The sequence below is a fragment of the Asterias rubens genome, chromosome 15 (assembly GCF_902459465.1).
Source record: "Asterias rubens chromosome 15, eAstRub1.3, whole genome shotgun sequence".
NCBI classification, from domain to species: Eukaryota; Metazoa; Echinodermata; class Asteroidea; order Forcipulatida; family Asteriidae; genus Asterias; species Asterias rubens.
In genome coordinates this window covers 8,718,559-8,741,075 of record NC_047076.1, presented here as the reverse complement: position 1 = coordinate 8,741,075, position 22,517 = coordinate 8,718,559, and the positions used below count along the sequence as shown (strand labels likewise).

Genomic DNA, 22,517 nt, shown 5'->3' with positions numbered 1-22,517 from the left:
GGCGCAGAACACTTGGGTGGATGGTATAGAAATAGGCTGGGACTACTACTTAAGCTTATAGGATTGTAGTTAACTGTACTACCGCGGAGTCAGTTCTTGGGTTGACCTCAACGTTTCGACTAGCTTGCTCTAGTCATCGTCAGGAGCTGAAGTAGTCCCAGCCTATTTCTTTACCATCATCATCATCGTCATCATCATCCTCTTGATCCATCAGGGGGGACGTAGAGTCGCCCAACCAAAGCGTTCTGCTGCGGATTGCCTATACCATCCATCCAGGTAATAGTTAGTAAGCCGGACAGTTCTTTTCAGAACTGAGAAGTCTCCCGAATACCCGAACAATCTACTCCGCGGTAGTAGAATTAAGTAAGACAGTTCTCTAAGAACAACTCTACTTGGCAAGTAGATACACACATGGTGTTACCGCAAACCTAACTGCATATGACTTTTCCATATTGATGATTCAGTTATTTGGAATGTACACAACAAAATCAATGTTGGATGAGGAAAAAAACATCACTTCACGAATTAGGACGGTTTCCAAGCATGATGGCCCAGCTAATTACCCAACCTTACCTTGAACTGGTTTCAACAAACACGCAAATGTAACCAGTGAACAAAGAAGTTAGGGGGGGGGTGTTGGTTCGGGCTTGCCATGTTTACTTTTTCGGCCCTCAATTGAAGTCACTCTCAAAACATTTGCTCCTGGCTGGAAGTAGGTCGACCTGGCATTCATGAAATTTCAGAGCTGATTTGTAAAGTCATGGTCACTGATTTCATGGCAGTAAAAAAATTAAGTTGCTAAGCAATTAACAACTCTGCTTACCAGGAATAAGTTAACCTGCTGTAAATGCCAGGGCCCAGTTTCATAGCACTGCTTATGAATGAACACAATTGTCCCCTCAAAGACAAAGTATACTTGTCTGTGGGTTATTGAACCATCTGATAGGACCTACAATAAAAGTAACCTGTGAAAATTTCATTTTAAATCGGGGTCACGTATTTGAGACGTCGCTGACAAATCTTGACCGTTATCAATGTCCACCCAGGAAGAATAATCGGAAATTGGAATACACAAACTGAATTTGTGGCGTATAAATGTAAAAGCTGATATATTTTTCCATAACCACACTTTACCTCTGAAATGAAATGTTTTCTCAAATTGCTTTATACAATCAAAAGATGTTGTACTTCTTGACGAGTAAGTTTTTATTCCCATTCATTTATATACCAAAGTGATTACCAGAGTGATTACCAATCAAATAGATATGACCTGTGACAACACATATTTACAAAAGAGCCACAGAGCCTGGACTTCCTGCAGGCAAAATTTGTACACAGCCTAATGGAAAAAAACATAAAATCTTATGGAGATTGCACTGTCTAATTCTGATCAACTTTTGATATGAAGAAATGGGGCACATCTCAAAACATGTCCAGCTTTACTTTCATCATTCTTTTATTTTAGGTGGAAATTGTGACACAAAATGTCAACTTTCCCATATGACCTGTGCAATATTGTGCCTGCCAGAGTACTCAAAGAATGCACAATGTCACACTCATTGTAAACGTAGTTCACATGGTCTATACCTTCCCTTTAATGACAATTTCACAGCCAAGGGGGATCATATCTGAAAATCCCCAACCTTCACCAGCTTCCAATAGAACTAAATGCACAAATCCTGCCCTATTCTTTAGTAACATTAACATTGCCATTGAGGATTTTCTCGCTCCCTTCATACAAATCGCTGAAGAAAAGGAATTGAGCGTGGGAAAACAAAAATGATGGCACTCATTGTGGTAATGCAATAATGTGTTCTTGAATAGATTCAAAGTCGTTTCAATGTCGTGGGTAAATAAATGAGTTCTTTCATTGTTCTCTTGCAACTTCGATGACCAGTTGAGAACAAATATTCATGTTGGGATAAAGTACTGGTCTTCGACAATTATTTAAGGTGTCCAGTGCCTTTTAAGCTCAGAAAGTTAGCTAAGCACAACAAAATTATGCTTACCATATAAAGGTTACCAGCCAATTTGTGATTGCTATCCTGCTCATTTCTGCTGAGCAGTAAATAGCGAAGCAATATTTTCTGCTTTAAAAGCAGCGCTGTGAAATTGGGCCCTGGTAGAAGTTCAGTACACACATTGCTTGAATCACTGGCTGGCACCTTATTGTATGGACATCGCTTTTTAGTAATTTGACCTTCATATGTGGGCGATGCATACCGGGATATATTACACTGTATTGCGTTGTTCACTAATGACGTTCGTGCCGTGTCTTTATGAAGGTACAACACATAAAGAACCTTCATGGTATAATGTATCAATATGAGGTTGGAAAATTTGTTTTAAGTAGAAATGTAATGATTTATACAAATATCCCTCTTAATTATGTGTTTTTAGTGTACTTCCATGACAGGACAAAGTCTGTTATTTTGCCAAACCAAATTTTTGAGAAAATGGCAGACAATAAGTTCCACTGGTTGTATTTCAAAAGGCAATTATTTAGGTTTACTACTCACTGATTGCAGCACACTGTTGTATTGCACTGCTTCCAAGACTTACGGTAATAAATCCAAAAAAATGTCAGGTACCCACTTTGAAACTTTGTTGTCCCAGAGACAGACACCCAGACACCCCTGTGGTTAACACAACAATCTTGTGTGGCTTGAGCTGAGAGAGGGGAAACCTTTTAATAATAATAACAATTCTTATATTACATTAGTGCCCTGGTCATAGCGCCAATAACATCCCTTTTAATGTTTCTCAGCTCCCTTGGGAGTATACAACCTGGGCAACAGTTAATATTGCTCCAAAGGCTTTTTAATTCACAATATCAACCCCTACCCTAGCAGCTACCCATTTATACCCCTGGGTGAAGAGAAGCAATTATACATGTAGTAACGTATCTTGCTCAAGGACACAAGTGTCACGACCGGAAATCGAACCCACACTCTGGTGACTTAGCACCAGAACTTGAATTCGATGCTCTTAACCACTCGGCCATGACACTCCACAGGAACCGTTGCCTTGGGTCGGACGAGTTGGTCTATAAAAAGCGTTTTAACTGTTTTTGATAAAATGCATATGGTTGGAAAAATGTTGCAAAAGTAGAATACAATGATCCACACAAATGTGCCTCGAAATTGCGTGGTTTCCCCTTTACTTTGCAAACTAACACGGTCGACCATATGGCCGACCGTGTTAGTCAACACAGTAAAAGGAAAACCATGCAATTTCGAGGCATGTTTGTGTGGATCATTATATTCTACTTTTACAACATCTTTCTACCCAAAGCGTTCTATAACAAACGGTTACAAAAGACCAACTCGACCGATCCAAGGCAACGTGTTCCTTTAAAGAGTTAGCCCGCGATTTTCTTTGATGACCAATCAACCCCTTGACTGACGTTAATGTCGGTCATGAGCCGTATCGCGATCCTCTCAAGCGACGACGGGGAATGGACAGTCAAAAAATTTGAGGTATTCGTCCCAAGCTAGGCCACCAAGTACATCCACATGTGCAGTGACGATGCCTGGCGTGTTTATGTCATGCTTGGGTAGATGGAATTAGCGTATAGACTGACGATCCAGTAATGGCTGTCAGATGTAGAATTCTGGATGAGTAGGTCAATGGTTTGTGTGAACGATAAATGGACTTGAAAGCATAACAACAAGTTCGTAGCCTCTAGTTTCATTTCTGAAAGTTTCACATTAATGTTTTTGTGGTTTTTTTTTAAAGTTTTTGCAAGGTTGTTTAACGAAAAGAACCAAGTTTTCCCCAGGGTGTTTTTGAGTTAATTTGATACTCGACCCAAAACCAAATCTAAAACATTTTAAGTTTGTACAAGTTTAACATGTATACATATTTAAACTTTGGGATTCGTAAAAAAAAAAAGTGTGTGATCAGTGCAGTTTCTGTCGGATCTGAAGGTTCTCTAATATGCTTGAAAAAATGCATGAGGCATGCATTTTTTATTTGCCTTCAGGCCCCTTGACAATGCCTTGGTGCTCATTGGAAAGCCAAACCTGGATTGACACTGTGGGCACAGAGGCCATAGCATTTTTGCCCTGGTCTTGGCATTGGTGCCCCCTTTAACTGTTTCCCAAAGGCTTTAAGATTTTCCATTGGAAGTACCCTTTTCTAAATGAAAATGGCATTATTTTACACTCCAAAATATTGTATTACATGCCACTAATATTCCAGTATATGAATTTCCCTTAAATGCATTTCGATTCCCTAAAACTACTTTGCCCCAAGTGCCATGCCTGCACCATCATTTTGTTTATTAATATTCACCGCATCGCATGCCTTATAAAATTTCCATCCACAATCACAACTTTCAAAATGTCCACAATAACGGGGGCTGCGGGAGCTCAGTCATGCATTTAGCCAGCGATGTTTATGTGAAAGCCAAGCGAACGTAAACAGTACAGAGTCCCTGTGTCACACCGCCTTGTGATTAATGGGGCTGATTTGCTTGTAATAGGCGGGCTCGGACCTTGTGCAGGTTTATTACAACTTGAGTGACTGACATATTCATGTTGGTGTATTTATCATACTTGTTCACTGTCCAGTTTTTTTATTGGGGGAGGGAAAATAGCTCTGATTTTATATGCAATTATTAAAGAGGGAAACGCAGTCTGCAACGACGAGCAGATCTATAGCAGATCTATTTTCATAGATCTGCTTTTAATCTGAAAATATTGCTTAAACATTTTCTGCTGAGCAAAAACTGAGCAGGATACCAGTCACATGTCATACATGTTACATGGTTTCTTGGCTGGTAACCTTACTCTGGCTAAATGCATCATTTTTGTGTGCTAAGCTACTTTCTGTGCTTGGAGGCAGTGGACACTATTGGTAATTGTCAAAGACTAGCCTTCGCAAATGGTGTATCTCAACATATGCATAAAATAACTAACCTGCGAAGATTCTAGCTCAATCAGTCATCGAAGTTGCGAGATAATAATGAAAGAAAAAAAAACACCCTTGTCACACGAAGTTGTGTGCGTTTAGATGGTCGATTTCGAGACCTCGAGTTCTAAATCTGAGGTCTCGAAATCAAATTCATGGAAAATTACTTCTTTCTCGAAAACTATGGCACTTCAGAGGGAGCCGTTTCTCACAATGTTTTATACCATCAAACTCTCCCCATTACTCGTCACCAAGAAAGGTTTTATGCTAATAATTATTTTGAGTAATTACCAATAGTGTCCACTGCCTTTAAAGCTGCTGTGAGAAATTGTGGCCAGGTCAATGACAAAAGTGAATGGAATACTCAGTTTTATTTGTCAAAACTGTGACATGCAAGCTGTTGGGGAGGGGTTGTGTGTTCACAAGAGGATTCAGACTGAACCAACAGTGTTTTGTGACTTTCATGCACATTGTACACTAGAAGTTGTCACCATTCGTGTCTTCCCTGCCTCCCCCCTTCCAACATGGACTTATTGGCCTTCCAATATGGACTTGTTGGCCTTGTCTAAAGAGGAAGCCCCCTATCAAGTTCTCCCTGGGGCTTGCCCTTTATGCTTCTTGCATCGTTATCATTGATTGATCTTAATAAAGGCTCCATCAGGGTGTGGTAACTGAAGACCATGGTCAGGGCATCTCCAGCCATGGTTGAATGATGGGGGGGGGGGGGGTATTAAGTCAAATGCTCCCCTCTGAAGTCGCCATCTTCATTCTTATAGGGCTGCCATTTCCCCCTGATTCCGTAGAATATTCCCTGTAAAAAAAAACACAATCTACCCCATGATGAAAAACCCAATTTATATTCTGTGTCCCCGATGCAAAATTAAATTCTTGTAGTTTTAGAAACACATGGGTGTGGCAACTCAAAGGCGTGGTCAAGGCATATATTGAGGAGGGTAAAATCTACCTTAACCCCTGTTTCTTATTATTTTTCTTTCTCACTTTTTTGTGATTACCCCCCCCCCCACCAAACTTTGACAGCCCTTGAATTAAATGCATTCACTGTACCCGTTCAGTAATTGTCAAAGACCAGTGTCCTCACTTGGTGTATCCCATCATAAGCTTAAAGTAACAAGCATGTGAAAATTTGGGCTCAATTGGTCATAGAAGTTGCGAGAAAAAGATGAAAGAAAAAAAACACCCTTGTTGGATGAATTTGTGTGCTTAATGATAGGAATATAAGACTTCTAGCTAGAAGTCTTTTATTATTTGAGTGAGAAATTACCTCTTTCTCAAAAACTATGTTACTTCAGAGGAAGTCGTTTCCCACAATGTTTTATACTATCAACAGCTCTCCATTGCTCGTAACCAAGTCAGTTTTTAAGTTAATATTTGTTTTGAGTAATTATTATCAAACGTGTACCTTCCCTTTAACCATAGCGTCTTTTTTAAGAACTATGGTATTTTTTCCTCTTGTATTAGGGAAATGATCAATAACCGTTTGAACCGCATTGAGAGAGAGAGGGGGGAAGGAACAGGGAGAAATGATAGAAGGGGAGCAATTGGGAAACTGTTGGCGTTATTGGAACTCAATCTGTATTCTCTGCGGAACATCACTCAGCGATTTCTCTGACTTTGAGAGGATGTCCTTTCCAAACTTGGCCTGGCTTCCTTGCTCACATTTATCACAACAGAAAATAAGCCACCCAACCCCCTCAACGCCTTCTCGTCATCCTATGTTAATGAGTTCATGGGGAATGTTTTTATAAAACCTCCCTCACACCGCCCCCCCCCTTCCCATACACAAGAGTCCTTCACCGTCCTTTACTGGTTTCTCACAGTACATAACTGTGAGAAACACTGCCTCATTTGGTAGAGTTGTTGTTAAGCAGAAACTAATGCATGGTCAGGCAGGGGACCAATCACAAATTGCACACATGATGGTTTGTTTTAGCTGGTATGCATCGTTTTGTAGCAGTATTTTGACATGGCTTAAGGTCAGGCTTAGGCAGTTGTGTGATTTTGGTGCATCTAGGCAAAGAAAAGTAGAATTTTTTCAATTTAAAAAACAAATCACCAAGTTGTTCTAATTTTCAAAGGCTTAAAAACGTGGAGTTTTGTTTCCCCTAGTTGGTAAGCAGTTTCGATAGCCTATTTCTATTTTCCAAAAGTCTTATCATGAGACAATCTTATCATCAACAATCTTTTTCTGAGTGTGAATCCGTTTTATGGTACGATGGACCAGACAAAATACTGGGATCGTTCCCAAAAAATGATCAGCAGATATTGGCTGCAGGGAGGGCTCCCGGTGTATTTGGGTGAAAGCCAGGAAGCTTCTTTCTCACAGAAGCCTTTCTGTTTAAAGGCCTCGTCTGTTTTGGAGAGTTGAGCTTAAGTTCACAGATCTTGTCATCAAGGAAATCCTGAATGAACTTTGTTCTTCAGCAAAGACAGAATTCTAACGGTCCCTGCCAAAAAGCTAATATATAAGGGAGCATCTAAAAATTCAGTTGCATGCTAATGAAGTCAGTTTTGTATTCCAAAATAACATTTACCAGGCCACCGGAGTATTTATGTTGGAACGTTCAAAATGCTTACGCTTAATTCTCCCATGTAGGAATGTTCCCGTAGTTCGGTGCAATGTTGGCTTGTTGGATTGTTGGCGTATGCCTACAGAAATGTATTTCGTAACCTTTGAGATCCAGCTTTGTAGACATTAAGCCTAGATTTCCGAGCTCAAAACTTGGCATACAATATTTTTAAAAGTACGTACTTTGAAGAAGACAACTTAAATAATCTTTTACTTCATCAAAGTACGTACTCTCAAAATATTGTATGCCAAGTTTTGTTCAGCCAAACTACATAAAAGATGCTGAGCAGTTAAAAACAAAAAAATCTTCTCAGCCAAAAATTTGATGGGAACCAGTTGTAGACGGCAAACAGCATGTAAAACTTTGGTTGGTAACCTGTTTCCGACCAAGGCAAAATTGTTTGGCTTTTAACCAGCTTCATCAAGTCATCTTTTAATCGCCAAACTAATAAGTGAAGACTAACACCTGATGACTTGATGTTTTTCATTCCCAACACTGTGTGGTAAAATGTTCTCATCAGTATGGAGATGTTGTACATGTACATGTAAGCAATGGGGTGTTATTTGTAACCATTGGTTGTATCATAAACTTGGGTCTGATCCCTGGCTACATGACAGTTTTAAGTTGAATGGCTTCTGACTAGCACCCCGTTCAATGACGGTGACAAAATAGGTAGACTTGCCAACATAGGGCCAACATATCTCAGTTAAAACTGATCTTTGGTTCAAATTTCGCTCTAGTCAATTTGTCTTTGTTCATATCTTTTAAATTGGTGAGAACAAAACTGTTTTCATTTTATATTAAACCTCATTCTGTAAAAAAATTCATCTGCTATACAAGGAGAATGTAAGCTTAAGTTTATTTGATTTGTTCATATGTTTTGTTTTCTTTCTCTCAGATCGCAGTAAGAAGCGCCCTAAGATTACGGCCCTGGAGCCTATGGACACAATCTTTGTGAAGCATGTAAAACCAGGAGGTGCTGCTGAGAGCGCTAGCCTGTCCACCGGTGATCGCATCGTCTCCGTGAACGGGGAGAGTGTAACAGGAAAGACTTACTCACAGGTCGTGGGTTTGATTCAGTCGAGGTGAGTGACTCAGAGATCCAGTTAAAGGGATTCCACGGGATTGTTTGGTGGATTGTTAATTTTATTGACAAGCTTCTGGAGAGTTTGTTACCTGAAGATGTAGTAGGCAAACTGAGTTGCTGAACTAGGCACCCACAAAACAAACGTGTTATTGCCCTCAGTTAGCTCTCACATTGTGAAATGTAGCAAACTAAGGTCGTGATAAGTGAAACTTGGGGACTCACTTCGAGTTTAATTCATCTTTGGCTGATATTTTGGGGGGATTTCAATTAATGACCTCCAAACCAACTCTCTGTTGACCACAGTTAGCTGATGTTTGTTTATTTTCTTTCTTTTTTATCACCAGTGATTCTTGCCTAAAGCTTCTGGTTGTCCCTCGTGAGGAGGACATCCTACAGGTTGCTTATCCCACCTCTGCATACAAATCAGCCGACGGAGACTCAGACACCCAACCCCAGCCGGATGTGGACTCTCAATTTGGTGGCAGAAGTGGGATCCATGATCCAACATCTTCCAACCAGGGTGGTTTACCATCTCCTATCATTCCAGTCGGAAAATCAGAAGACGCTCATGATACAGTGATCCTGCATCCGGATTCTGACCTTCTTGGGCACCAAACAAGGCACAAAACAGAAATGGTGTTGTCTGTTGGGTCGAAGCCAGTAAAGACATCAACTCCAGTCTACGACAACAACTGGACGTCCTCAAGAGAACTTTTGGAATCGAACAACAGAAGCACCCCTAAAACAGGAGGACATTTGGACATTGCTGGGAGGACTGGCCAAATAAAGCAAACAGACTCCAAGTATGGCAACCACAATTCAAGACCTGCAAGTGGGATCTCAGTGGCTTCCAGTACATCTTCTGGTGATAGCACCACAGGACAAAAGTCAGGAAGAACTTTCAAAATAACAAGTATTTTCGGGTCACACAATCGGACGCAAAGTCAACGAGGGGACCCGCAGAGATCAGAAGCAATTAACCGTCGAGCGACTCTTGCGAATGATTCTCAGCAACGAACAGGAACGAAATTCCCTCGAAATGATACTGAGCCCAATTCAGAAACAAATCAGACTGCAGGTGCAAAGGATCAGCGAGGGCCTGTGGTGAGACTTCGAACTGGAACTGGACCCAACGATTATATCACTCTGAGAGGAAAGAGACGAGGCGATGTGAAGGGCAACAATCGACCAGTGCCCAGACAGAGCAATAGCATGGACAATTTAGCATCAAGTACCGATGCCGGTGAGGAAGTGAGAAGCAACAACAGTGGACAGGTGTCGTCGTCATATGATAATCTTCACCTCTCTGGCTCCAATGGCACTGAGTGGGAAGTGCGGTCCGGCGATCAGGCCATGACCCAATTGGGACATCAACGGCTTGGTAGCGACAGCCAAGTGAACCGACCTGAAACAGTAACAAGACGCTATTATAGATCAAAGCAAACAGAGACGATCACCACAACATCATCCTCCAATGATGTCAACAACGTCAATGCGAAAACCACCATCGAAATGCAGGGTTACAATGAGGTTGCAGACCCTAGGATGAGAGAGATGTTTATGCGCCAAGCCCAGCATCAAAGACACAGAAGAGGTTACGAGAAGAAGGAAGGCTCACTGTCTGGGTCCAAGTCAGTTGACGGCATTCGATACCTTGATGGGAGACCAATGAGAAGCAATACGGTGTCAGCAGCCGATACCAGAACCCCTGTTTCTCCAACAGAGAGAAGGTACTCTCAGTTTCCTGATAACAACACTCGGATGAAATATCAGGATGCACAAGAAACTTACAGCTCAGAAACAGGGCAGCGGTACATCGCAAGCGAGGAGCGTCCAGGACAAGAAGGGCGCGCCTTTATCCTTAGTCGAGACGGAAGGCAAGCTGTGAACATGGTGAAAATAATTGGCTTAGATGGGAATGTCCAAGCAACAAAAGTGTTAGATGGTATGGGTGACGCTGGGTTGCAGCCCGACAATGATATTGATTTTGACGACGAGGAACCACTCTCACCAACTAAAGTACAGGACAGGATAAGCTATTGGGACAAGAAAGCCCAGGAGAGCTCCCCTACCGATACGTTGGATGGTATGTGGAGGAAAGGATCTAACCCCCAACCTAAGGATAATCCCCATCTTATTAATCCCAGTGCTAATCCCAACACCAGATATCGGATTACAGCGCATGTACCCCTCCCGGGAGGCGGGCGGGACAGGCCGCCGGTACCCAAGCGTGACAGCAGCCGGGGAAGGGTACGAGATCGGAGCATGGAGAGGGAACGCCAGCACGAACGGAAAATGTACGAGCGACATCGAAGTAAAAGCTACGACCGCTCCAACCAGCGGTCAGGTGCATGGTTCCGATCATCGCGACGACAGACAACCGATGACATGTCTGTTGATAGTTTAACAAGCGAGGGCGCTATTTCATTAGCGAGTAGTCGGAAAGAATCAACAGCAAGTAGCATCAGTGATGGTTGCAGTTTAGACGATGACTACCCACCAGGTCAGTGTTCTTCAACTTTTTTTGAAAACAAGTTGACATGTTTTGGGGGAAATTTTTATGACAATAGTTTGCATTAGAAATAAGCAAAGTCTGATTGTGTATATTTATTTTGATTACTATTCATTAATTAAAATTTTTTAATTATAAGTTTGACTTCAACAGAAGCTTCAAGAAAATGTTTTTTCTGGACACAGTGTCGTAAAAATGGATACACCAAATACAAATAAAACATTTACGGGTAGCATGCGTGCAGAAGCTTCAGGTTTTTGGTTTGGTTTATTTCAAAGTTAGTTACTTCTGTTATTGACAACATATCTACTGAAAACTGATACAAATCTTGGAGTTTTTTACAATTTAGATTTTTGCAGACATGATAAATTTGGTAACACAGGGAACGATTTTATCCATTACTTTTACATAGCAAAATATTTAGACTGAACAAATTTTGTAAACACTGAATACGAATATTGAGTAGCAATTTGTGATTGTTTGCTGTGCTAAGGGAAATTATAGATAATCCCTAAGTACATGCAGTTTATTAGCTCCAGAGTAATGTGTGTATGCATGCACGTGTATGTACAGTGTTGTCGTATGTGATTCGTCGTTCCCGGGCAAGCTCTGAAGCTGCGATTCTCGACCACCCCAAAGGAGCCAACTACATCAGAAGTGAACAATTGTCGTTCACCCGTCACCAATCCATCGACGAAGGTTTGACCAGAACAGAACAGTTCTCTAACATCATCAGCAGTCAGTTTTTTATTTTATTTTCATCCAACGCAAAGTTAACATAGTGGTCTCAAGTTTCATAGTGAGGAATCTCGCTTTAGCACGATCAGGGAACCAGCCTAAGCACCATTAAAGACACTGGACACCTTTGGTAATTGTCAAAGACCAGTCTTCTCACTTGGTGTATTTCAATATATGCACAAAATAACAAACCTGTGAAAATTTGAACTCAATTGGTCGTCGAAGTTACAAGATAATATTGGAAGAAAAAACACCCTTGTTACACAAAGTTGTGTGCTCTCAGATGCTCGATTTCAAGACCTCAAAATCTAATTCCGAGGTCTTGAAATCAAATTCGTGGAAAATTACTTCTTTCTCAAAACCTATGCTACTTCAGAGGGACAGCTCTCCATTGCTTGTTACCAAGTAAGTTTATATGCTAACAACTATTTTGAGTAATTACCAATAGTGTCCAGTGGCTTTAATGCTTGGTACACTAATAAGTTGTTGTCAAGCGATATTTTAAGTTTTGTGAGTTTGGGTTCCGATTTACATACTATCCATAAAAGTATATTAAGAGCTTTTTGTTTACACCTAAACTGCCCTCTGTTTAAAGGCAGTGGACACTATTGGTAAATACTCAAAATAATTATTAGCATAAAACCTTGCTTGGTAACGAGTATTGGGGAGAGGTTGATGGTATAAAACATTGTGAGAAACGGCTCCCTCTGAAGTGACGTAGTTTTTGAGAAAGATGTAATTTTCCACGAATTTGATTTCGAGACCTCAAGTTTAGAATTAATTTGAGGTCTCGAAATCAAGCATCTGAAAGCACACAACTTCGTGTGACAAGGGTGTTTTTTCTTTCATTATTATCTCGCAACTTCGATGACCGATTGAACTCAAATTTTCACAGGTTGGTTATTTTATGTATATGTTGAGATACACCAAGTGAGAAGTCTGGTCTTTGACAATTACCAATAGTGTCCACTGTCTTTAAATCTGCTAACTGCCAGCCATGTATTGCATAAATTTGTTTAGGAGTAGCGTCGAAGGTCACATATTTCAAAGTCCAGTGTTTAAACTCCTTAATCAAATTAATGCACGATACGTGCGCGCATCGGAAGTTAGAAACTTTAAATGGTTCGGTGTCACCTTAGGGGGGGGGGGGGGGGGGGGGACATGGGACATCTTTACACGAAACCAGTACCAACAGCAGTTAAAGTGCAACCAGCGCACAGTGTGGCAGTGTCATGGCCGAGCGGTTAAGAGCACCGGATTCAAGCACTGGTGTTTGATCAGCAGGGTGTGGGTTCGGATCCCGGTCGTGACACTTGCTACATAAAATTGGGGAGGTAGTGCTTTCTGCTCTACCGGCTAGGCTTCGAATTGATGATACCCAAGCCTACATTCGTATAGACTGTGAAAAGGGTAACCCTGTTTCAGTTCTAGGAGTAGGTGGCAATGGCCTCTGGAAAAAATGATTGTAGCCCACACCTTGAAGTGGCCTTCAGGCCTTGTGTGTCAGGCGACTTGCATAAAAAATATTAAAAAATAATAAAAAGTACCACTGACCCACCAACCATACATATTGTTTTCATTTCAATATGTTATTACAAACATATTTTTGTTTTTAAGAGCAATCCAGTAGCAATTCAGAGTCACGCCATTGTTAATGCTGGTAGTCACACAAAAAAAGCTGCATTTGTGTTTGTCTAGTTTGTATTAAACATTGCATAGGCTGGAATCCTTTGAACAGGTACCTTTTTTATTGCGCTTTCCTTGGGCAATAAAACTGTTAAAATATGTGAGCTGTAACTAAGAATCTTATTGTATTTAAAAACATGGTGTTGGTAACGGTGTTCAGCCTGAGCCAAGTTTTCATTGAGATGCTTAAAACGAAGATTAAAATTTCCGCTAGGAGGAGAAGCGGGCGCCAGTCACAGACAGTACACACGATATGGTATATCTTTGGCGGAAACCTTTTGCCCTGCTGTCAAAGCTAAATCAAACTGAATAGATGTAATAATGTTGCATCAGGGAAAAAATAATTTTAAAAAAGTTATTTTGGTTTGTACTTACCTTGTACATGTACACCAATTAATGCTCAGTGCTTTTGAGGTATGATATTCTTCCTACTTACAAGTGAGTCTGACTTCCGGCTTTTTGGGGGCCCTCAGAAAAATATGTCAAACCGTTGTTAGAAAACAGCTTGAAAAGTCTATAAAGCATGGATATACATGTATGTTAACATTGTAGCTCAGCCCTTGTACATCAATTTGTCCTACTTTTTCAATGGGCCAAGTGTTGCGCCTGTTTTGTAGCTTTTTGGGTTTGTTTATTCCGACTGAAAAGAATAAAACTACCTACTACTGTGATGGGACTCCTACCCATGCCTCACCCCCTCCACCCACCCCCATAGCAGATATCTAAATAAGCATAAGACCACCAAGCATACCAAGCAATGATGAGGTGCCTGTCTGAAAGTTATATTTTATTGGTTTGTACATGTACTTTGATAATTTGTTTGTTAAAATGGAAAGAATTTGGCTGTAGACCAAATCCCATAGAGGTGTTTTGAGTGCACAAGAGATACGCTTAGCAAAGAATTCTCTTGCTTTTAACAAATGGAAACGGTTACCTGCTAATTTACCGAGCAATGTATGTTGGGTTTGACTGGTCTCACGTTCTTTGCTTAGCAAGTTAATGAGTAGTAAAGCAGCGATAGATTTGTTTTTTTAGGAATCAATAACATTTTGGCCCCCATTTTTCACTTACAGTGTAGCAAACAAACTAGTAAGCAGCTATCGAAACAAATTAGGAATCGGTGACATTTTTTACTCTCAGAAATGTTTTACGATTGACTGTCCTTCTGTTGATTGTACATTGTGGGTTGTTCAGTTGTTTTAAAGGAGCCTACGTTGTACTAACCTTAGCAGTGGCCTTGGCCGAATAAGTAAGCCCAATTTCGGGACTGAGTAGCGGCAGGGCCAATTAAATCTGCCCCTATTTATAACCCATCGATTACAACACACCACATGACCTTAAAACGACCTATGTTGTGAAAGTTCAAATTGTGACCTAAGTAAGGTCTGGGAAGTCGACTTTGTGTGTATGCCGACGAGTAAAGAAACATTTTCTAGGGTGGGATTTGAACCAATGACCTCCGGGTTTACTGAGTTATCTAGCGCTATGTTGGTGCTCTCCCTATTTTGTCAATTTCTTTGTTCAGAGGTGCCAGTCAGAAGCCATACAACTGTTAACTGCCATGTAGCCAGGGATCACACCCAAGTTTACAATACAACCTGGGAAGGGGTAGCCAGGGATCACCTTAAGAGGATGCAATGATTTATTTCAGTTATAAAAAACAAGGGAAACTGACTTTTGACAATTTTGAGGGAGACCGCCAGTATACATACATGTAGTGCTATATAGCTCAGTTGGTAGAGCGTCAGCACATTAAAGGATTTGGGTACTTTTTTTCAAAATGTCCATAGATTTACATTAAACTTACAGGGTTTGAAGATAATGATAGTGGAAAGCTTCCCTTCAAATATTACTTACTGAGGTGCTATAGTTTTTGAGAAATGAGTAAAATAATGTTGGTCTCATGAGACCTAAACTATTATCATAACATTGTTTTACTCATTACCCAAAAACTACAGCACCTCATTACGTAATAATTTCAGGGAAGCTTTCTACTATCATTATCTTCAAACTGTGTGAGTTTAGTGTAAATCTGTGGACATTGTGTTTTTTGTCCTACAAAAAGTACATACACCCTTTAAACCAGAGGTCGTTGGTCCAAATCCAGCTAAACTTAAAGTCAATTCTCAACCCTGTATAAAAAAGTAATGATTTACTGCTTCAAATGCACATAATACAGAGCACTGATAGGGTTACTCAATGTGTACTATATTTTGTGTACGTATACATGTACATATACACATGGAACATGCTTAATAATGCAAAGTTACTTTTGGGATTAACCGATGCTTGTGTTTGTTTTGTGTGTGTTCATTTTTTAATTTTGTCTGTTCATTTTTTAATTTTGTCTGTCAATTAATATTATAAACCAATGTACAAATATTAACTTTCAAATGGTTAGCATTCTAACGAACAAAGATAACAAGTATAGGGAAGGTTGGGTTGGTTTGGTATTTATATTTTGTATTTAGAGGAATATTATTATGAAAATGTTATATCATTTGACTTGATCTTATAATCGCATGGGTTTTATGGCTTTAATATACATATATGTGCATTTTATACCTGCACAAACATAATCCATTTTATGTTGTTTTTCATTTTCAAACAATATTATTAGATAACCTGTCAGAACAAATGGAATGTGAAATTAATATAGTTAGTATGTATTCCACTTTGGCCTTGCGGTACATATGTGGGTCACATGCACTTAACGCTATTCCATGTTCAGCGCGTTTGAGTGGGAGAGTGAATTTTTTATTTTCAAGCTGATTGACTCGCAGTGTATAGCCCAATACTTGGGAGTTAGAAAACAGCGCAGTATGCATGATGTGATACCAACCATGCAACACAGTCTTAAACCACAAAGTTGATGCCATGTACCAAAATTAAGGTTTCAAGTTTGCTTGAAGATATGCGATCAAGCAAAATGAGTCTTTTGTCAACCCAGGTTATTTTTCATTTGTTTTATACATGTACTTATGTACATCTGAAAAGAGCATAATCTATGCTTCAAAACTTGTTGATACCACCTTTAGCTCTAAAGTTGTGAAAGTAGAAACACAAAGAAATGTGACAGGGTACAATTAAGAAAAAGGGTTGAGTTGTGTATTGAAAAGACATTGGCACATTTTATGTCAATGATAATTTTAACCCCTCTTTGATGTTGAATCTGAAGGAAGTCGCCAATATAAAACAAAGTATATTTTTGTATTTAGCATGATCGCATCACAAATTCTGGAGCTAATCCACTCACCTGTACAGGTTAAAAATGTGACGACAGTTAAAGTGTAGATCACTGTATCACTGGCTATTGAAGGCTGGCAGGGTGTTGTGTTGGTTTTGATCTTGTATAACTTGTTAGCGCTCATTTAGAGAGTAAACAAAAATGAAGGAAAGTTGATGACCAGTGTAAGCAAGGCCACACAGCGCCTTAGTAGACTAGTTGCTATGTAGCAAATATGTGCTAAAAGTACTCAAAGTTCAAGATGGCTGCTGAAACCAACAGTAACACTCAAAGTAACTCAGTTTTGGTAATGAGTAGATCACTGTATACTCCGACATGGCTGCTGAAACTAACAGCCACAGGCAAAGTCACTCAGCTTTGCTTCAGTTGTGGCTATAAGTAGATTACTGTATCTACGAACCTCGTTCCCAGGGGTGATCGATCTCACCGTGCCATTTTTTCCCAGCATGCCTTGCTCGATCATAACCCCTGGAATTGGCAAATTTAAATGTGCTATTATGCTAGCACATTTAAATGAGCCATAAATGAGCGTACCTATTCATTATTCAATATTTTCTATGCGCGCACGCATGTCTTTCGTCTTAAAGAATGTTTTTGTTTTTGTTTTTAAAAAACGTGTTAGTGTCATAAAAAACGCGGGCGTGATCAACATAAAAAAACCCTTAAAACTACGCGCGTACGCACTTAACATCTAATGCATAACCAATTTCCTGAGCCAATCAGCGTTGTTACCCAGTACATGCCTCCCAGGGGTTAGTGACGAGAGGTATCGGTACGGCGCGCTACCCATGGTAGTGAGGCTGTGTATCTACCTACTTGTATATTCCAACATGGCTGCTGAAGCCACTAGCCATCTGTCAAAGTCATTTCATATGTACAACCAATGTAAACATGTAGTATCCCTTTAGTTCTTCAGATTCATCTATTTTGTTGTTTTACTAAGAAGCTGGAACAGACATCCCAACATGAACAAAACCTTTGTGAAATTGTAGATGTGTTTTCTTAATAACATCTATTAGAATATCTGGTCATTGTCATAGATCTGCCCACCGGATAATATTGCTTTCTGGAAATGAGTATTATATGTGTTTACAATATTGTTGTTGTTGTTGACAGGTACGAGGCAACGTCTGGTGCGGAGGACATCTTATCTTCGAGCCACCCTGAGTGATGATGAGGAAGAGGGAGCCAAGGATGCGTCATCCGTGGCCGACACCACCAGCATCTCATCTATGTCAGCTCATGGTGGGGAGGGAACCAGTCCTGTTGTTCTGTAAGTCTGATACATTTGTACGTTGTAGCTCTACAACCATAGTTGGCTTCTCTTCACCTAGGTCTATGAATTATTGTATCAGTGCAATATGGTGTATATTTGGTGCAAACCATAATTGGCTTCTCTTCAACAAGGTGTATGAATTATTGTATCAGTGCAATTTAGTGTGTATCTGTTGCATAGCCATAATCAGCTTCTCTGTAACCAGGTGTATGAATTATTGTATCAGTGCAATATAGTGTATATCTGGTGCATAATCGTAATTGGCTTCTCTTCAACCAGGTGTATGAATTGTTGTATCAGTGCAATAAAGTGTATATCTGGTGCATAACCGTAATTGGCTTCTCTTCAACCAGGTGAATGAATTGTTGTAATCAGTGCAATATAGTGTATATCTGGTGCATAACCGTAATTGGCTTCTCTTCAACCAGGTGTATGAATTATTGTATCAGTGCAATATAGTGTATATCTGGTGCATAACCGTAATTGGCTTCTCTTCAACCAGGTGTATGAATTGTTGTATCAGTGCAATCTAGTGTATAACTGGTGCATAACCGTAATTGGCTTCTCTTCAACCAGGTGTATGAATTATTGTATCAGTGCTATACACTGTATATCTGGTGCATAACCGTAATTGGCTTCTCTTCAGCCAGATGTATGAGTTATTGTTTCCTTGCAACTGCAATACACCGTATACATGTATATCTGAGGAGAAAAACTTTAGGTGACATGTAACAGCTTTATGAAGTTTGTACAGGCATCGTGTTCTTATTGCACCACTGTAGATAATTTGTTTACAATTTTTTTTAAATCCAAAGCAGACGTAAGAATGTAACACCAAGGCGTAACCCCAGCATTAATAAGCTGAAGAACCTCTTTGGGGAAGGGACACCGGTCATCGTGGAGGCCATCCACAAGCCTACAGTTACCAGCAAGGGATCATGTCAGCAGGGTACCGAGGACCAAGATGTCACCAGGGAAGGGCCGGCAAATATCAAAGTGGAACTCAAAGAATGGAAGGTAGAAGTGAGGGGGTCTTTTGGGGTTTGTTTTTCATGATGTGATGATCAAGTGACTGATATGTATGGGTGAAAATAAGTAGGATTTGGAACTATGGGAGAATACAATCAAGTGAGGTTTGGGGTAACACCACTTACATAAAATTCTCTGTACGAGTTGTGGTGGTTTTGAGAAGAACCGATGGTTTAATGATATTCGGCTCTTATAGGGGCCGGTGGTTTTACAACGCTGGAGTTAATTTTTGTTTTTACCCATACACCGATGTGTGTTAGCACTGTATACTCAGTACTTTCCCGATTCCTGTGAAAACATATCACTGGCATGTTACTCGGGGGGGATTCGAACCCACAACCTTTGCAATTCTAGAGCAGTGTCTTACCAACTAGACTACCGACTGGTTGCCCGGTAGCTAGAGGCAGTTTGGAATCCTATGTTTTGGCAGCAGGTACCGCAACGATATAATAGATGTTAAATTTGCATCGGGGATAAAGAATATTAATTTTGGTTTTTACCCATACACCGATGTGTGTTAGCACTGTATACTCAGTACTTTCCCGAGTCCTGTGAAAAAGTCCTGAGTATACAGTGCTAACACACATCGGTGTATGGGTAAAAACCAAAATTAATATTCTTTATCCCCAATGCAAATGTAACATCTATTATATCGTTGCGGTACCTTAATATTCTTTATCCCTGATGCAAATTTAACGCTGGAGTTGTAATCCATCGTTCCTTAAGAGAACCACCACAATTTAAAGAGAGAGATTTATGTAGATGGTGTCTCCACAAACCTAACTAGATTAAGTGAAAATAAACTAAACTCCTGTATACCCCGAGCACAAGGAGCAGCAAATTCACACACACATACATGTACATTGTCCTCAATTTTTGGAGTCAGAATGGTGCTCAAACATGCCCAAAAGATTTGACTCCGAAAATGATGAAAGTGGTAGACACGCTTTTTGTTTGAAGGTTCGTTCTGTGTGTGTAAAGGGGTCTATAGAAAATAGTACACTCTCTTGCATAATGTGAAACACTACCGGTATAAGAAGGTCACGCACACGTTTTTACGCACAAAGAACAGTTATTGTCCAATAATCTGCCTGTGTATGAGATCATATGCAAGGGGTCTTGATGTAAGATGTCTAAAAATCTCCCATGAGCTGAAGTAATGCATGCCACTTACTTTCCTTTCCTATCATTGAGTTTGTATGTATGGTCGATCAGTGCCACAGGTTGCTACTGTAGTATAGGACTTGACCAAGGTTGAGAACCTTCCAACAGTGGCCCAAATGTCATTGTAACTGAGCACAGCTGGTGGCTTCTCAAGGTTACCTCTCAGTGAAGCACTTTGGGGTATGGCTTTACTCTACATTCATGTAGGCATTTGTGTGCCTCAAATGCCACTGTTGTGGTATAGTGAAGTATGGGTGATTGTCTAGAGAAACACATTCATACAGTAGTAGGAGGGTTAAACATTATACTTGGTTCCTTTTAGCGTGCCAGTGACCGTTCCTGGAAGCCAGTCTGGATGGTGCTCAAGAACCAGACCCTGTACCTGATGAAGGAGAGGAGAGATGCCAACATGAGCCCCTCCTCCGCCGAGGACCGACCAATCAGCATCAAGGCCTCCATGGTGGACATTGCCTATGACTACACCAAAAAGAAGAACGTCTTCCGTCTGAGTACAACCACTGGGTCTGAGTATCTCATCCAGGTAAGTCTGGTTTTGGTTGAAATAAAATAAAAGTGTGGACCAAGCATCGAACCTTGAGGAACCTGAAATTTGTCCCTTGAGAAATTTACTTTTTGGTTTGAGCACAGTATCATTGTTTGAAAGAAATAATTGGGACCGAGCATGAAACCTTGGAGAACCACGCATTTAGACCTTGAACATTTAAATGTAGTGCCTCTTGAGGAATAGTACTGATGGTTGAAACAAATAATAGAACTAAATGTAGTGTTTTGGGAACGTATAAGCCTAGTATTGTACCTCAATGAATTAAGTAATCGGGCCAAATAAAAAAAACATCAGAAACTTCAATATTGTAAATGTAAAATAAAATTTACTAGGTTTAATGTTAAAGTACAAGGCCTTGCGGTACCCCAATTTAAGAAACAGTTTGTTTCCTGAAAGTTTGTTGATATTAGGCTTTTTTGTATTATTTATGTACAGGTCAGTGACACAAAAAATATGCTGTCGTGGATAACATCAATCCAGGCCAACTTAGCACCCGGTGGTGATGTAAGTATCCCTTATAACTTCAGTCAGTTTTTGTAACCCATAGAGAAAACTTCTGGAAAATTTTCTAAACTACAAAACTAAAACCTCTTAAAGAAGTTCTTGCCACTCTTACTCGGGGCAAGAATTACAACAAAGTTTTGCTTGACCTCCAACAGGACATCTTGAGCGCCAACTTCATCATGCACAAGACCCAGCAGCAACACACAAGCTCCACTTCGCAACCCGCCTCCAAAAATGTCCTCTCGCCCCCAAACAACCGTAAGAAGACCAGTCGTAGTCCATCACCGGCCCTCCAGCAGCAGCCGCCACCCAAGAAGCAGTCCTCGGGTCTGGCCGGGAAGATGAAACACAAAATGAAGAAGAAGGGGACGACGTGGGGTCAGCCGACGGCCGAGGAACTGAACAGTCTGACCTTTGGGGTGCCGCTAGACAGGTGTACGCCATCGGAATCCAACGAGGTAACAGTTTAAATCTTATGGTCCTGGAGGTACATAGCCTTGCTCAAGGCAGTCGAATTATTCACTCCGAAAAAAGACCGCCGCTGTATAAAAACCCACCCGTATTCACTATGCGTAACATCGCACGACACAATGCCCCCGTACACTATCCGCATGCGTCGGCCGTCTGATGGCCTCCACATGCGGTTAGTGGTACGAGTGCGGATGACTTGTGTGCACAGTAGTCGTACGATGTGACAGTGTGTATACGGGTGGGTCATGCGGTGTGATCGCACGCACCACGCACACGGTATACGGGTCGGTTTACAGCGGCGTCTTTTCGGAGCGAATAAATTGGTGTATCCGGATATATGCATTAAATAACAAATCTGTGAAAAGTTGAACTCAAGTGGTAATTAAAGTTGCAAGAGAAGAATGAAGAAAATACACCCTTGTTGCTCAAATTTGTCTCTTTCAGAGACCAAAATCCAGTTTAGAGGAAAAACATGTTTAAAAACACTGGACACTATTGGTAACTGTCAAACACCAGTCTTCTCACTTGATGTATTTCAGCATATGCATAAAATAACAAACCTGTGAAAATTTGAGCTCAATCGGTCGTCGAAGTTGGGAGGTAATAATGAAAGAAAAAACACCCTTGTCACACGAAGTTGTGTGCTTCAAAATGCTTGATTTCGAGACCTCAGAGTCTAATTATGAAGTCTTGAAATCAAATTTGTGGAAAATTACTTCTTTCTCAAAAACTACGT

At 40.5% G+C, this 22,517-nt stretch overlaps 1 protein-coding gene across 3 annotated transcripts in view; it reads left to right on the top strand.

Annotated features, from left to right (window-relative positions):
• Positions 1-22,517, top strand: part of LOC117299906 (rho GTPase-activating protein 21-like) — a 75,782-nt gene that overhangs the window by 43,305 nt on the left and 9,960 nt on the right. Inside the window, exons 4-11 of one of the 3 annotated variants that reach the window (XM_033783498.1) lie at positions 8,401-8,587; positions 8,934-11,092; positions 11,675-11,800; positions 17,889-18,045; positions 18,867-19,065; positions 20,564-20,782; positions 21,242-21,310; positions 21,466-21,768. In XM_033783498.1, the coding sequence (XP_033639389.1) occupies positions 8,401-8,587; positions 8,934-11,092; positions 11,675-11,800; positions 17,889-18,045; positions 18,867-19,065; positions 20,564-20,782; positions 21,242-21,310; positions 21,466-21,768 (3,419 nt within the window). Of the gene's footprint in view, positions 1-8,400; positions 8,588-8,933; positions 11,093-11,674; positions 11,801-17,888; positions 18,046-18,863; positions 19,066-20,563; positions 20,783-21,241; positions 21,311-21,465; positions 21,769-22,517 lie in introns of all 3 variants that reach the window. The other 2 variants (XM_033783497.1, XM_033783499.1) reach the window with 2 other exon arrangements.